The sequence below is a fragment of the Dunckerocampus dactyliophorus genome, chromosome 10, assembly GCF_027744805.1.
Source record: "Dunckerocampus dactyliophorus isolate RoL2022-P2 chromosome 10, RoL_Ddac_1.1, whole genome shotgun sequence".
Lineage (NCBI taxonomy): Eukaryota > Metazoa > Chordata > Actinopteri > Syngnathiformes > Syngnathidae > Dunckerocampus > Dunckerocampus dactyliophorus.
This window is the reverse complement of record NC_072828.1, coordinates 25,137,251-25,155,204: the sequence shown is the minus strand read 5'-3', so window position 1 is coordinate 25,155,204 and position 17,954 is coordinate 25,137,251. Positions and strand designations below refer to the sequence as shown.

The 17,954-nt window shown below is 39.6% G+C and overlaps 1 protein-coding gene across 5 annotated transcripts in view; it reads right to left on the bottom strand.

The window, feature by feature from the left end:
• Positions 1–32: 32 nt before the first annotated feature.
• dazap1 (DAZ associated protein 1) overlaps positions 33–17,954 on the bottom strand; it is a 38,909-nt gene continuing 20,987 nt past the window's right edge. For 2 of the 5 annotated variants that reach the window (XM_054789097.1, XM_054789094.1), the window contains 10 exons: positions 16,382–16,548; positions 15,936–16,001; positions 13,722–13,829; positions 13,505–13,553; positions 9,546–9,628; positions 7,086–7,233; positions 6,923–6,955; positions 6,527–6,676; positions 5,682–5,846; positions 37–1,016 (listed from right to left, as the gene is read on the bottom strand). In XM_054789097.1, the coding sequence (XP_054645072.1) occupies positions 847–1,016; positions 5,682–5,846; positions 6,527–6,676; positions 6,923–6,955; positions 7,086–7,233; positions 9,546–9,628; positions 13,505–13,553; positions 13,722–13,829; positions 15,936–16,001; positions 16,382–16,495 (1,086 nt within the window). In that variant the 5' untranslated portion in view covers positions 16,496–16,548 and the 3' untranslated portion in view covers positions 37–846. Of the gene's footprint in view, positions 1,017–1,108; positions 1,149–2,231; positions 2,325–5,681; positions 5,847–6,526; positions 6,677–6,922; positions 6,956–7,085; positions 7,234–9,545; positions 9,629–13,504; positions 13,554–13,721; positions 13,830–15,935; positions 16,002–16,381; positions 16,549–17,954 lie in introns of all 5 variants that reach the window. The other 3 variants (XM_054789096.1, XM_054789099.1, XM_054789095.1) reach the window with 3 other exon arrangements.

The following is a 17,954-nucleotide window of genomic DNA, read 5'->3' as shown; positions in this document are numbered from 1 at the left end:
TTAAGCCTTTGTCTCTTTACATTGAGCCTTTTTGCTTTATTTTTCAAATTGTTGCTGTTTTTTGTTTAATTAAAATTCTGCTATGTGCCGTGGATCAACTTCTGTGGACCCTATTGTCTGTTTTTTTTTTTTTTTTTAAAGATTTGCATTTTCAAAAAAGCAGCAGTTCAGTCAAATTCATTGGACAGATCATATCCTTAAAACATTTATTCTTTTTAAATAATTTGTCCTTTTTGCATAGTGCAAAATGCACCCAAAACAGCCACCTGAGGGAAGTCTACAACTTTAAATTAAAAAAAACAAGCAAAGTGTACATTTATAGTACAAAATTCCTTTTTAAAAAATTGCACAGTTTGTGTATAATATATATATATATATATATATATATAATCTCAATTTCAAACAAACTTGAAAGGCTCAGAAAGTAAACAATATTCACCAAATAAAAACAATTTCCCTAGAATTTAAAGCTGAGGAAATTCAAAACCCTGTTTTCATTTTAGTCAACCATAAACATACATATTTATATGAGAGTCTCTTTCCGTATAGTCTCTGTGCTAGTGTTTGACAAGACAATCAAAATTATTGCAAAGTAGTTTAGTTCTACTATAAAATATGGTTGGGGGATTGGAGATAAAAGTATCTTTCTGTTAAATTTTCCATAAATTAGGCAAACAAAAATATTTTTACAAGTTTTTCGACATAACCTACTTTCATTGTGGTTTCCATACCACAATGTGCATTCAAAAATTCCCATAGAACAATCTATCACACATTTCCCTGACATTTTTGCCCAGATTGTTTTTTGTTTGAACTTTACACAGGGCCCCTGCGACAAAGCGAGGGTCAACGTCGATATGGGTGGAAGCCTTGTACGTTGTGGTTCTGCCCTCTGCCAAACGCGCTGGCGGCGGGCTGTGGAGCAGTGGCGGGCTGTGCTGTCGGTGCCCCGTATGCCGTCGACTGGCTGGGGTCTGCAAAGGTGTGGCTAAAGGCCGTCAAGTCCTGGCCGTACCCTGGGGTGGATGATAAGATGTGGGGCGAGAGACAAAAATGAGCTTACTACTAACATGGATGTAAAATAGATGTTAAAAAATGACCCCCTTACCAATTTTGTCTGTGTGTACTTTATAGCCAGTGTTTTGTAGCTAGAAAGAACATTCAATGGTGGCGGTAAATGATTTGAAAATACACACTGACAAATTGCATTACAAGCATTCTGAATAAGCAGTGTGACAGTCTTCTGCTTGGACACTTGGTGGCACTGTCACTCTGTAAATGGTGAGGAAACCCTTAACACCCAAGAAAGCAAAACAATGAAAAACCTACAGCAGGGGCCACCAACGTTTTTTCTTGAGAGCTACTTTTAGAAAATGAAAATGGCCACGAGCTACTCATTTTTGTAAAAATGATTTTCATACCTTATATCAACCCAAACAAATCAAATATGCTTGTTTTACCAAAACATTCACAAAATGCTGGTATCCACAACTCACATTTTATGTTTCAGAATACATTTCTTTCTAGTGTTCTCACATTAACTGAAAACCTGAATGAAAAGCAGGCCTGCGGGCACCTCATGTGGTCATGGGGGGCTACCTGGTGACCGCGGGCACTGTGTTGGTGACCCCTGACCTACAGCCTGTAATGGCACACTACCACATTGATTTCTATGACCAACACTAAAATGAGGGTAAATGCAACAAACAAATATTTTTTTTTAGACTTTCTCATCTCAAAATTTGACTCCAAAGTACGGAACAGCTAAACATAAACGCATTGTGTCCTCTAAACTGAACTACATTTTTTGTGGCGCAAGGAGAAGGGGAGACCACTGGGTAATAAATAGGCTGTTGATACATACACACAACTGAGCCATGAACATATTTCTGACAATTAGATCATCCTTGTTTAAGCAGCAAAGCAATGCAGACAAGAGCAAAAAAAAGAAGAAAAAAATGGGAGGTCAAAGTTCATCTGAGTATAGTAAAGCAACAGCCACAGGGGAAGACACCTGGAGCGCTGACAAAAAAATGCGATGTCCTTTGAAATAGCTATGGCCGTGTTTTACTATACACGCAGCAATTTGTATGTACAGTGCATGCAAAATGTACGCACAAAATACTTTGCAGAGCAAACAAGATGCAAATAACTAGGTTGCAGCAGTATAAACACTTCAGTACTGAACAAATGCTACTTTGGGGGTTGGAGAATAGGATGCTGGCACCTACCTGCACTATATCCTCCCTGTTCATCCTGACCATAACTGTGAGAAGGACGCGTTGGTCCGTAGGCAGAGGGGTCCTGAGGGTAGTTACCCAAGCCTATCAGGGAGACGAGGAGACCAGGTTGACTGAACCCAGATACTGCTGGCTGGCTGACTAATTTGCACCCCCCTTTACCACGCTGACAAAGTCTCACAGTGCTACTCATTTACTGCGTCTACATTTGATCTCACCACGCCATTACATCAAAATATAGCGTGCACATGTCAGTAATCAGTTGGACTGGTTGCCTGCCTTTACTGTCACGCCAGCCTGGTCTCATGATTGTTTGTGAAATATGCAAAATAAAAAATTGTTATTTTAGAGAAGCATGATATGATACTATGCCTCAAAGTTAAATTCATGAGATGTATATTTCAATTAAACTTATACATCAAGGCTTCTTGACAAAACTTTGCTTTTAATGAAGTGAAACTTCCAGAAAATTATTAACAGCTAAGGGACACTGTACATTTGATCATTTTCTCCTACAGAGCCAATGTCTTTGTTGAGTATGGCTGCACAGAAGACTTTTTGCTGGGACCTGAATGTTGCTGTCTCTGCAAGGTTCTGGGAGTTAATTACTTTTAGGGCGGAAGGGCATTGAACGCGCAAGAGATAACTGGTTTGTTTAGGAGGGAGAGCTCTGGGTCTGTATTAAAAAGCATCTTTTGAAACTGTGGATCATACAACGCTACGCTGGGGGTGGTAATCGCAAATGTTTGCTGCATGTTTCCCAGTCAAAGATGTCTATAATACCTGTCATGGGTAAGTATGTTAGTCCTTTTAGTGCATACACACATCAATAGTATGAATATTTTGCATATTTGACCAAAATAAAACAGGCTGTTGACATTGAATGCAAAAAGCTGAAATGGAGCAAAGCAGGAACGAGAACATGATGGGCAACCCAAGACTGATAGGGGATAGCCACATCAGAAAAGAAAAAAGTCAGCTGTTAAAGTGGAATGTGCAGCTTAGTTATCCATTTGTCCCATTTGGAGGTGTTAAAAATTGCCAATGCTAATCCCTAAAGCGTAATGTAAATTCGATTGAGCTAGTGCATTTACTTAAATGCATTTAAGTTTGTGTCGAACTTCACAGAGAAATTAGTTTGTATCTTATGTAAATTATAACTGACATGCTTTCTTTGCATATGTTGAATTTTACAGTGCATCAAAATGAAGCTTTGGTAACTTATCTGTCTGCTGAGCAAGAGTCCAAACGTTAGCGGGAGCAAAATACAAAACCTTTGCAGACACAGCTTGTGTTGTGGATAAAAATGTATTGTTCTTGAAATATTCATTAAACTTGTTTTGTGCTGGCACACTGTTATCTGTGTGTTATCCACACTGGTCACTAGGTGTCAGTAATGTTACTGTAATGTTCAGTGAGACACACAAGCATCAGACTTGATTGCAGGTTGGAATCATCTCACAACAGGCACAATAATCCCTAACACAGGCTACAGTTGCAGGCGTAACCCACGCCAAGGTAAAACAACTCTGAACCTCCAGCTTCCTGTCCATCCCGCCACTCAGCTCCCCTCGCACCGGAACAAGCAATACACACGAGCACGAGTCTTATTTATGTCTTAAATGGCTTATTTTCTCTTATGTCTACTATATTGGATAATATGAGTGTCAAGGTGACTATAAGGGTGTTATTTTATTTCTGGAAGGTTTTCTATGCTCCAACTACAAAAACATTTGATTAATATACTTTGCTGTCGGAAACAACTAACCGCAATAAACGAGGGATTACTGTAGCTCAAATTCAAACTGCCCTGTCTTTTCATTAAATATAAGATATTTGAGAAATTTGAGTTGAAAAATGTCCACAATTTGCATCATGGCTTGCCACTAAGGGGTGATGCTGCGTCCAGCCAAGCCAGTTGAGAACCACAGAGTTAGACGGGACCCACGCATTTGATGTAAAATTAGACAGTCAAGATCAAAGACCACAACAGACATTTGTCAGAAAGTAATATGTATTAACACATTAGCCAAAAAATAACTTGGTTATCTATTTAAAATTTGCATGCATTGAAAAAAAAAAAAAGACAAACATCTGCATTTCAGCTACACAAGTGCAAATTTCTGGTATGAACAAATCCCAGACATGTTGAGAAATGCTGAAAGGCATTTAAGCAAGTTGAACATGCCTGACTCCAGAGGGCTTCATGCTGGTGCTGCTTATGGCAATCATGCCAAACCCCCACAAAAAAAGCCAACAAGGCTCTCAACAAGGAAGACAGAGGTGTTAGGGACCAGGAGGAATAGGTGCAGTATGGTTGGGCTTTCTTCAGTAAAGAATGAACACAAAAGCTAAGACAGCAAGCATTGCAAGGCAGGATGATCTAATTTAAACAAACGTCGACCAGTCTTTTTAACAATGCACAGGACTGCTGGAGAAAACTGACAAAAAATGAAGAACCCTTCACAGCTCAGTTGCGAGTAGGCTTCATGTATGCAAGAAGCATGTATGAATGGACTCAAGAGCAAGCTCCTGCTGGATTAAATGGGAGTAATAAGGAACTGTGGGTGTGACCAAAAAATATTCAGTGATTTAGCCTGGGCTCAGAGGTGCGTAAGGGTGCGTTCACACTTAGTCTGGTACTGTGCTCTGAAACATAGACACTTGGTAGTCACTTACAGTACAGACCAAAAGTTTGGACACACCTTTCTCATTCAATGCGTTTTTCTTTATTATCATAACTAGATTCTAACTGAAGGCATCAAAACTATGAATGAACACGTGGAATTATGTACTTAACAAAAAGTGTGAAATAACTCCAAATACTGTAGGTCCTATATTTTACATTCCTCAAAGTAGCTTTTTTGATCGCGCTGCAAACCCTTGGTGGTCTCAATGAGCTTCATGAGGTAGTCACCTGAAATGGTTTTCACTTCACAGGTGTGCCTTGTCAGGGTTACTTCGTGGAATTTTTGCCTTATTAAAGGGGTTGGGGCCATGGGGTTGTGTTGTGTGTGTCCAAACTTTTGGCCTGTACTGTAAGTGCGGTCTGGTTTGCGTTCACTCGCGTACTTTTGTCAGTGGATGCAAATGAGGCTCTCGGAGGACGTATGTGACGTGTACATTGTCCGACTACATGAAGTCTTCCATGTCACATACACTAGAAGGCCGTGCCTTTCTATGGCAGATTTTTACCAGCTGTGACAAAGAGGATACGTATGATATAAAGAAACAGGCAGGCAGACAGAGACCCAACTCTCAGGCAGTTCGGTCCTTATGGGCCTTGACTGCGTTAACACTTGACCAAATGAACTGGACTAGCAGCTCAAACGGACTAGAGTCAATTTTAACTTGACAAAAATTGACAAGTGTGAACGCACCCTAAAACTACAATGGAAAGAAAGGGCCATGGATGTGGTACTAACACAATACTTTTCTTACCATACTGGCTATACGGAAATTCAGGCTGCCCAACGGAAGCTTTGCTCAAGTCCTGAGTTGGTGTAGTGGTGGGAGCAAAGCCCAATGTTGCAGTTCCTGGAGTAGTAGGTGGAGGAGGAACCTGTGGAACATACTGGTCGGCTTGAGGAGTGCCAAAACTGTAACCTGTTACACAATAAAAAGATCATCTCAATTACCTTTCTCTAAACATGAATTGTACATCAAACAGCATTTGAGACAAAATATGAAGCGAAAGAAAAACTGTAAAAATCCAGTAAAGTAGTCCAACTGTGCAGCTGGGGAGAAAGTTAGCACACGCACAATGGTGCATTCAAGAACCACCAAAGTGGGACGGGTCACCGCTCGCAGCACACAAACATGCAAAAACTGGGAGTTCTAACTGTACTTTTAAAAAAGTATTAAAATAATGGCCCATATTTCCAACATTGATATGCATTTACAGAAAATGTTATGTCATCATTTGCAAATACATTTTTTGTACATATAAATATATATTTTTTTTTATCAATGTGCCTGAAAGTTTCCCACAAACTGTGGGAGGGGCCGAATCAGGCAACAGCCCGATGGTTGGGGACCCCTAATTTAAACAATAGGCAACATTTCAGCAGTAATGTTAAAAGTCAAAACATGCACATATTTATATTGTATTACAGATATTCTTTGATTATTGGCCACGAACAGTTTATGTCCCCAAAGTAGTCGAGCAGAAATGTCAGAAATTACTATAAATCTATAGTACTTCATTGTCTCTAGCTGTCATACTGTTTAGTATGTAACCACTGTGCATGTGGTTGCAACGTCATGAGCATGTTGGCACCACTCACCAAACTGAGGTGCTGCACTGAAGCCCTGCTGAGGGTAGCCCTGAGGTGCAGCAAAGCTGCCCGCTGGGGTTGTGACCAGGAATGCACTAAAAGGTGAAGGGGGCTGTGTGGGGGTTCCCCGGCCCGCTGATAATGGAGGTCCATAACCACCTGATTAATTAAAGAACAGGCAATTTTATGTATTTCTTCATACAATGTGGCACTAATTACAATGTGCACATTAACTGGTATGGCTTGGAACACTTAATGGCTAGTAGCCATTAAATGTCAACCTTTTCAATATATGAATAGGTATGCAATTTATTTCACAATAAATAAAAAAATGTTGATTATTTACCTATGGCTAAATAAAACAAATATAAATTAAAATAGGGCAAATGGATCCTGATTTCTTACCTATAGGCTGGCCGGCAGTCGCCACCCAAACTCCTTTTGGGGGAAAAACATTAAATTAATAAATAAGAGTGAAATGGCAATACTCTCAAATGAAAAAGTACACTTGTTCAGAGAGTAGCTTTTACCCCAAACACAACTGATGTAATTTCCCTTTCGCACTCACCCTGTGGCCCGTAAGGTTGTTGCCACGTCTGAGCGGGCTGCGCTGGCCAACCATTAGCTGCACTTAGGATGCTTCTGGGTGCCCACTGGCCTGGGCCAAGCTGGCCAGGAGCTTTATCGTCACGAGGTTCAGCCTTCTTTACTTCAACCTGGACAAAGGACAAGGAGAACACCTTTGGTAACACCAGGTAACAGCCTATCAAGTCCCTCACCTAATCATACCTGCCCTAACACAAATTTTAGGATTAATATCATATCGTTTGGGGCCAAATTGAATATTCACTTTTGGAATACAGCATGTTACTGTGTAACCAGGTGGCAAATACAGCTATGTGTATCAGGTACTACCAACCAAATGATAGTCACAATCCAATGGAGTTGGTAATGCCAAAGAAGTCTGAAACAGGTCTGAACATGTGCCTGTGTACCTGAACTGTACCTGACAAACATAGATTTGTTGGGGGTTTTTTTAATCAATGAACTGCCCTCTCTATATAAATATAGATGATAAATATCTAATGGAAAGTTACAACTTACCTTTCTCCACCTAATGCTTACAAAAAAATCTCAATTTATTCTATTTGGAATAAGTTTTAAGGGGGAAATGGATGTAAAGAGGAAATTGTATTTCAAATCTAATAGAATATCAAGGTAAACATGCAGAAAGAACAAATGAACAAATATTTTAAGATTGAATCTTCATACTGTGTCAAAAGAAAAAAATTCAAAAACTCCTCTCTTGAATTTAGGTTTTCTTTTTGTTCATTAGTTATGCCTCCTGGTATTTATTTGCACCATACTTACACTTATCTATTTCTTTACTTATGATTATCCTACTGTCTGGCCTAAGCGGGAGACACATTTTGTAAGTATCTGTGTGGCAAGGCACAGCAACAAACAGTTAACCAACTTAGGGAAACGGGTGAGACTAAGGGGGAGCTGACCAAAAATAGACTGAAGGGTTGAGTTATTGGGGTCACCTTGCAGGAGGAAAATGAATCACAAATTCCATCCAGCTATAAGGTGTTGCTAGCAACCCCAGCCTTCTCTCTTTTTTTCTCTGTCGACCCAATTACGCGCACATGTCTGGTACTGTAGTGGCCCCGCCGCCGCCGGCAGCTACCGCAGCGCTTTCTCCCGTGGGCATCACAGCTTCGTGTGATGGATACCATGACTTCTGTACAGTCCCCAACAGCAGAACTGGGATTTGCTTCACAGTTTGATGTGCTCCATTTTCTAATTTTGTAACTCATATCTCCCAAGCTCCCACAAGTCCCAGTGTCAGGTAATGTCAAGCCAAGAACAATGGATTAAGATGAGTCTAGATGCCTGCTGAAAAACCAGGGCAAAGTCAAGAGGGTGTCAAACTGGAGAGTTTACAGGTTGACCTCAATTCATTAACAATAAAATGGGATTAAATGGAAAAGTAGTATTTTAATGATTGAGTCATTCATTTAATGATAAAAAATTACACTCAATTACCTCTTTTATGTGTCACCCAGTGTTACCCAGAATCTATTTTTGTGCAATAGCCAGGATATAATGGATATTGCATTGCTGCAGTCTAAATGTTTCTTTAACTCCAAAGTGCTTCCCATTTGGCGCTAAACAAGATATAAGATACAGATATTGTAGTGTTTTACTCAAATGTGGTTCCAGGTGGGTTATGTTTGCTCCACAGAGCAGCCGCAATGCCAGAATCTAAGGCGGTGCACTTAAATATTACACAATGGTGAATTTATTTACTTTCTCCCAGTTGGGAAGCTTGCCTTAAACTGAATTAAAATTAACTGTGCACTGTAAACCTCATCCATCTGCCACACACACTGAGAAAACATGAAAATAATAATATTCTATTCTACTGTGATTTTAAAAGAGACCTGCAAATTGTATTTATAGAGCTGGTGGACACAGTATGGAGATTCTTTGATTGAGGTCACTCAGATTTATTTTTTTTTAAATGTAAAAAGAAGACATGTTGAAGTGAAAGTGACCTGACAACCAAATATAAAAAAAAAAAAAAAAAAAAAAAAAAGAGAACAGCTTGGACCAATCCTTTCGGAGAATTATATTCTGTAATACAGTATGTTGTGAATGACATCTTTTTTTTTCATTACAAATAAGTATATACATGTATAAATGTACAGGTATATTATTACTTATTTCGTTTTTCATTAAATAAATTGAAATGTAAGTCGTTAAAATTAGTACATCCTAAAGGAGTGGTCCGTTTTAAACAGAGCCTTGGGCGACAAGATCTGAAATATATAATAGTTATTCATGTATAACACAGAAATGAGTAAAATGACTGCAGAGTAAGATGTGTTTAGTCAGAAGCCTAAATGTGAGATGCTGCAGTGTGAGTAGAACGTGAAAAAAAGAAGTATCATGTTATATTGTAATTTCAGTCGCCCAAGCCTCTGTTTTATCAGAAGGTTAAAATAAAACTACAACTACACACTTTTTTGCCCATGATGTCGTGATAATGCATGTTGACAGCCTGGTCCACTGATTGTTCGGCCTCGAAAGTAATAAATCCAAAACCTAGCCAACGACCAAGAGTGAATCAAGGTAGCAGGGGGGTTGTGACAACACAAGATGAAGAACAGTATTGGGCTTTGGCAGAGTGAGGATCAGTCAAGACTGAGCAAGAGGCACCTGGGGTTCGGAGGATGTCGCACAAATTTAGAGACAAATAACAGAGCAGGTACACCATTTGATTTCATGTGAAAAATTAAGTTTGAGACTGACTGATAATAAATATCAGGTGATCCAATTCTACAAGACGCGGTTTCATCCAAACCCCACCTTGACTTGTCCTGGGTATTTTGCTGTGGAGCACACACGTGGCAGCTATTGTTAATGCATCACAAAAACATGGAGAAACACAAACTGTAGAATGCCTAAAGCTTTCTCCAAGCTTTCCCAAAATGTCATATTCTCTTTTTGAGTCAGCCAGGATAAGCCAAAATTGAACAATTAAAACACTGAAGATGGTAACACAAAGATATAGGCCATAATTGGTCTCCTAAAGTGACTTGCTGTTGAGTTGTCATGGGGAATATACAAAGATCATCATCAGGAGCCCAAAATACAGTCAGAGGGATGTGAAGATTAAGTTGAACGCGTCAGTCCCACAGATTCCTCAAACATCTGACAAACGGTACTTTTCACAGTGATCTACTTTCAAATCTGATTTAACTTCCCACTATTGCAGAACTGGGTTGTGTGCTCATCTCTACTTGGGGACCTAACCTGAATCTGCTTAAATGTCCTACGAGAGACAGATTTTAGAGACCTCCAGCCAAACATACCCTACATTCATGACCTATTGATATAATTAACATCTGTCAGTGGCCTGTCCTTAAGCTGAATTTAGATTAAGACATGCGCAATCTTTGTTACGCTACTTTGTGTTGACATTCAACTTGTTGCTATATAGGGACTGATTCTGTTACATTATCTTAATACTGCAGTTTTGTTTTGTCCATTATACAGTATATCAGTGCTTTGACTTGAAATATGTTTGGTTGGTAACCGCTATTCAGTATCCAAATAAAAAGCATCAGAATAAGTAACATTTTGCTAAACCAGACGCATTTTTGCTACTAAACGGTTTTATGCAAAATTAGTACTCTTCGGGACTGTGATGTAAGTCGTGTTTTGTTCTGAGTTGGATCATATGACTAAATTATAGCTAAATTAACTCCTAAGTCACTCCTACTGCACACACAACACATGAAGGACATAAAATACAGTAATAAAAATAAATAAAAGAATTAAATGAAACAGTAATACAAATAAAAAATAAACACCAGAGCACTAGCAGCCTTTCCACCTCAATAATAAGTCCACTACACTGCTCCTCTCAAAACAGAAGGATGCCTAATAGTTGTGTGTGTTTTGTGATTTTCGACCGGCCGTCAACATGACAGGCTGAGCCCTGACTGTGTGTGTGTGTGTGTTGCAGGTGGAGGATGGCTGCATGCAGAGAGGACAGTTGAATTTGCTGACGCTGTTTTGGCGCAGTTCGGTCGAGAGTAGCCCGTTTTGCTTTGCAATAAAGAGATTGTTGATCGAGCACGTTTTCGTCATCCTTACAACATCCGGGTAGATGTTACAATACAATCCTTATCGTTAATGACGACAGACACGAGTGAAGTGTCGAGAGCGGTGTGGCTCCGCATGAGTCACACAGTGTCTTCTTTCATTGCTGGAAGTAGTGCTCCAGTGACTTTTACTTTACAGACCAAAATTAAGTTTTTAATTAATTTATGAGAGTGCGTACGTAACCACAAAACACCCAAACTCTGAATGCCATAAACCGGGAAACACCTGTATAGGCAAACAGAAATAGTATGAGATACAATATCTAATATGACAGGATACAAACCTTCAGCCCAGTTTAAGAGAACTTTGTGTACACCCCATTTTTACTAATTGAGGCTGAGGAGAGTTTAAAAACTTTGGCCTGTACCTCTGTGGTACCAGTCAATGTACAGTAACCTAAAGGAGAAAAGACAGATCTTAAAAGACACAGTTAATCACATTCAAACAATTCACAAGGAGAGGGAGGACAGAGAAAAGAAAAATAGAAAGGGCTTACTTACAAAAATACTTAAGTTTCTACATATGGGGAGAACACACTATGCCATTTAAGCTACATGTATCATTTATGTGCAAAATTAGGGTGAAGAAAACTTATTCCAATGCTGAATATCTAATGATTTTAATGTTGTAAAAAAATATGTTATCAAATAATGTGCAATGGTGGTTACTGGTGCATTACATCATGTTAAATTCCAATGACAAACCATTCTGGGTTTCTCCCAACAGAGAGTAAATGAAGAGCCGGAGGAGGAGCGGTAACACAGAACATGTTGTGGGTCACTGGTCGCAGCACCATTGCAATGTAGGACAAATGTAGATGAAACAGATGTGACTGGAGCTCAGCAGGCAGTGGCTGACACCAACATTGCCGGTGGCGGGTCTGATTCCCAGTGTGGCCATTCACGCTAAAAGTGTCACTATACATACGAAAGAATGAAGATTTAACTAGCTGTAATTCTATGAGATGCTACTTCTACTGTCACGAAGTAAGCAGGGAGGTCTTTTTAAGTAGCAAACACATAAACCCTTGTTCTGGTGAAATACAAGATAACCTTCATCATTTAGGCCACTTTGAAGGCCAATCCCCCTTTGGAACGCAAACTGTTTTCAGTGCCGTTTGCATGTTGACCATCTGGCTGCCTCTAATTTTTCCCCTTTAAGTTGATGCTTTGCCTCCCAAAGCACCTGCAAATGACTTTCCACTAACTGTTTGCATTTTATATTTTTCCTGAGGTTCTCTAGCAGACAGAAATAAGGACAGGACTTCTTTAAAAAATGAATCTTTCTTAAACTTTTTTTTTTTTTTCAGAATAGCAAAAAGCTAATACTGTCAAACCTTGGTTTTTGGCGCAAATGTTTGCTAAAATTTTGCCTCGGTTGTCCTACAATATCGCACAACATGCCGACTCCCTGTCCATGCATTATTTTTTTTTAAACAAGTGTGACGACTGCTAAATAACCCACCATGGGGCAAAAAAAACTGTGATAGGTGATAAACATATCACATTGATAAGGTGAGAAACACTATTGAATTTGATCTCGCCAGGATGAACAGGAAGTCCGCATCAACAATAATTTCTATCCAGTTGTCATTTGTAATTTTTGCCAATTGTTTTCTGCATGTAAACTATATGTATTCTGCATAAAATTTATTTTATTAATATTTTTGGGTGTCTGGAAGGCATTAAATTGAATTTATATTATTTCCTATAGGAAAAATTGCCTTGGTTTCTGTCTGATCGTTTGGAACAAATTAATGACAAAAACCAAAGTTTACTACTGCATGATGTGTTTTGGGTGGAGTTTTATACCTCTCTAACTTGAATGCTGACGGTTAAATACTATTGCATAATCCAACAATTGTGAATTTAAAAACAGTTCAAACACATCGCTCACAAGTCAAATGTTTATGACGATGAATATTGAAATGGTTAATACATTTACATGAGGATTGTGAGCTAAAAAAAAGTTCAATGTCAATACAAATATTGAATAAAAATATATTGCATTTTCAGATGGCTCTCAGAGAGGCCAAGACATGCTTTTGTGATACCTTTTGACGTTGAAAAATGTAAAACATACAGTATGTACAGTATAAATGATACTTTCTATTTTGTGTATAAGATGTTTGGTATGATCTCAAACGCAGTGCCAATAAACATTAAGTGAAAATTATGAGCTGTGAGCAGTGATTAAAATGAATGTGATATCTACGTTTGAATGATCCGTTTCTCTAGAATAGTTTGTCATGAGATTTAAGATGGTTAGGTATGGAGAGGGGAGGAAAAAAAAAACGGGATCAGCTTTTACCTCGGGGCCTCTGCTTCTCCGCATCATACATCATTACCACCTCTGTGACCTTGAATTGGACAAAAGGGAAATAGTGGTTCCACTTAGAAAACCAGACAAGGCCCTTCATTTTTCCAATTAATTATTCTACCTTGATTAAGACAAAAGTCTAATTGACTTTCCCATTCCCCAAAATTTATAAAACCAATATGAATTTTATGTGATTGACAATACTCACCACTCCAAATCTATTGAAATAGTCCTTGAGTTCAGGCTCGCCACAGTTATGGGGGATTCCACCTACAAATATCTTCTTTGATTTATTGCTATCAGCTTTGCTGCCCTTCTGAAAGAAAACAGGGAGTGTATGGATTTCAGTGTCTGTTAAAGAATCCCTCTGGGAAGGGCCGGTTAGCCATCATCTACTCAGACAGTGCAGAAGAAATTAGGTTCTCCTCTTGCCCAGGGGTATAATTCTTAACATGTCATGTCAATGCAAACACTAGTCTCCACAGATCAGGGAACACGGCTTCCTCCACTCATTCTCTTCACAATTGCAAAGCACTGCATTCACACTGTAAAGGCTAGAGGCTGTTCCCCCAACAAAGATTTTAATCAAATGCATCTTTTGCTTTGTCGGTAAAACATTGAGTGCCAAAAGGGCCTCACTCAAAACACCCTTTGACATCCAAAGTCGATGCTTACTGCCATATATGTGATTTTTCTTATTGACAGCAAAAGGAACTGCTCATCATGGGCAAACCAAAGCACTGTGCATTCATTTCCATTTTTACGAGAAAACAAGACAGCAATAATGTTATATAAAAGCAACTGTATTATATATTGTCACTTTGATTCAGGTTGGTAAAACATTTCTGTCATGGCAGGGAAAATCAGTCCTTGTGTGTCAGACGCAAGCCAGTGCAGGCTGTTTCAGAGATGCGCTGATATCGCTTAGTCCTTTGGTCACATTTAAATATAGTAATACAAGTCCACTCTAGACACTTGCCGTAACATTAGGTATACATGCACGATCTGAGAAAAATTCTGCCTTTACAAAGATAATGTGGTTCAATAACCATCATTTTTAAAACATGCTAAGTGCAGTACAGTGTCGTTGTACACCACTTCAAACTACTTTAAATGTTTCCCTATACTGTACATTCATTTATTTGTGGCGTTCTGCCACAAATACATTTGGCGCTGCCTGTTTGCCCTCACTCATAAACACATTATAACACATCTGGTATGCCAGAGAATAAAGCCTGTTTTATGCTTTCCACACCCGCGAGGTCCATGCTGACAAGTGACGTCATTTTTGCAGCCACGCCCCCTCGAGCGGCCCTTTTTATGCGGAATATTCCCGATTCGCACACCTCCAAATTTTTTTAACAACGCGGATGGAAACACATGTAAAAATGGCAGACAAGCAGGAGATCCTCGCAGCTGAAGTACAAAAATATTGTCAGTTATATGAGGCAGCCTACCCTGATGCACAGCAGTTTAAGCATAAAGAAAAACTGAAACAAGCTGTGTTTTAAATCAAGTTGTTTGGTTTTTCTTTTCTTTTGCAGTGTTCTGCATGCCTTTTGTAAGCACATTCTTCTGCCGGGGTACATGTCCCTGTGCTGGGAGGAATGACGAGCTGCGATTGCAGCACTCCTATTCAAAAGGACCAGTGGACCACCTTCTCTTCCTTTTCAAAATCAAATAAATACAACACAATTCCTTTTCTTCAAGGAGTAGATGCGCAAGTGTCGCCATGTTGGAAGTCAAGTAGTCAAGTAATGGCAAACTATTTCCGCTCTAGTTTAGTACCGTGGTAGACGTGTGTTTTCGATACACTGCCCCCTGCAGTTTGGGAGCAGACGCCGTACGGAGTACAAAGTCACACACCGCCGCTCGAGCGGATTTCCGAGCGACTCGTTCGAGCGGAGAGTTTAACACAGCCTTAAGAAGACAGAGCAGGAGGGACCAGTGTTACCAACTTAGCGACTTTGTCACTATATTTAGTCACACCCTTTCAGATACACCCCCCCCCCCATCTAAAAGCACTAACAGGCGGATCTGTATTGTTTGTGACTTTAAAAGAAGAGACAGAATAAAGTTCACTTGTAGTTCTAAACATATTTGTTTTGCTTTTTAGCACTTTTTGCTAATGCGTCATAGCCAATTACGATTACGAGATTACATCACCCCCCCACCGCAATCCACCATCGCCACAAGTAGATTGCAGCTCTGCGGGAAACACTGATGGCCAACCATCACACAAAATGTAGCCTAGGTAGGTAGTAAATAGATTGACGCAAATATGGCGATCTACATTTTAGCTTCGGGGGACTCTACCAAGCGCCACTGGAATTATCTTTGTCCAGGCAGATTGTAACATTAAGTCTTACTCCAGGAGAAACACCTAACACTGTCTCACCAGAGGAAATCCAATTTTTCTTACCCATCCTTCTTTAGTTCGAGACTTTTCAGGTTGCATTCCTCGAGGAGTGCATGGCTTTGGGTCAATCTGACAGGAGACAGAGGACAATGTTTGACCATTGTTAAGGAGTCGACCAAATGTTCTCTATATACTTTGAGTTGTCTGAATTAATGGATGAAGAAATACTGCATTCATTGTGAGAAAATACTGGATAGAATTACAGAGTACTATGTTTCCATTCATCTGAATTCCAACAAAAACGGCCAATTTGACTTTGAACTGGTAAGGCTTGTTGGGTAAACAAATATCAGTCTTCACAAAGGGAAGCATCTGTACTAGTAGCTGGAGGCAACTACACAACTTAACAGCTAGTGACTGTGAGTAATGAAATGCAGTTTTCCTTCCTTCACAGTTGAGAAAATATGCACACATATTGTTTCAGTTGTCCTTTCATAAGAAATACTCACATTTTTCCCATCTAGAATGTGGGGCTTTGTCTCCAGCACTGCCCGTGCACAATTGGGGTCTTTGAATTTGACAAAACCAAAGCCTCGCGACTGATTAGTAGTTTTGTCCTTCATTATAACACAATCTACTACTTCCCCATACTGTGAAAAGTAGTTTCTCAGGGTCTCTGAGGGAAGAAGATAAAAAAAAGAAAATAAAGACAAAACAATAACACTTACCAAAAACAACACAGAAACACTGCAGTTATGAAAGATGTGACTCAGCCCTGTTTGCCTCCAGAACACAAGGGGTAGATGTACACTTTCGAAATGATAAATGATGCTTGGAAAATACCTTCAGTGTAGATGTTGAAAGGCAAATGAACAATTCATAAAATTATAAGGTTTTGTGCAGTATGAACTACAAAATAATATTTTAAAAACAGGTTATATCCAAACTCCTAATGCACAATGTCATCTTCCATAGCACCAAGCACAGCATATACACCACAGCATTGAGATGCCGGCCCACACCCACTGAGGCAAATGCAAGTTTGAACAAATGAAGAGTCTGTAATTGCTTTTTCTCATAGCTGGGAAGCCCTGCGGGCAATGCCAATGGAACAAGCTGAGTTTCAAAGTGCTGTGCTTCTGATCTGTATGGTACAGTGCTGTTAAGACAAGTCCAAAGCTACACAGTGGTCAAACAAGCACCAATGCACCATGGCTGGACACAGGCTAGACCAGGGGTCGGCAGCCTTTACACCGTGAAGTGCCAATTGAAAAGCTCCTTTTAAGTTAGTGTGCCACAACATTTGATATTATCAGTTCTTTAATTATGACACATTATCAAAAATCTAAGTCTCCAAAATGTATGTAAATGTATATGGAATGTCAGCAAAGTGCATAGCAACATGCCAAGTCATTTTTCTCCAAAAAGCAGCACACTGAACTAAGGCAGTGGTTCCCAATTGTTTTCTATCAAACCCCCCTACCGGATAGAAATCTTTACACAACCCCCTCGTCACACACTACAGACATTGACAAACACCTGAAAGAGGCCCTCCGATTTGTTTAAATAATTCAGGTGAGTAAGTTTCAGTTTACTATCACTTGCGTCATGTTATACATCACCCAAATATACGTTCCGTTATTTGGGCTTGAGAGCCAAGTCAGCATACTATGCTTGAAGAGGCGCAGGCTTCTGATACTCGCTCGCCCTTACATGAACAGAGACTGTTAACTAATAATGTAACAATGCTGACATTATACATGGCATTGCTCTCTTAAAGTCTCTGAGCTTATGTTATTTGAATGAAAACTTTATTTTTCCTTGACATTGTAAAGCAGGTGTCTAAAACTCGCAGCCAGACCATATTTTGTGGTTCCCTACTTGACATCAAAGTTTAGTGTAAGTGCAACCCGCGCACCCTTGGGAGTTGGTGAGAGGCACTTTAGCTTGCAGGAAGGCGGCTCTTTAATTGGGTAAGCAATAACCAGCACTGAACTTGCAGGGGGTTTGTCACTCACTGAAACTGAGGAGTTGGATCGCGGATCTTTTCTCAGTGGGTCGCGGGTTTTTGCCTGGTGGAGT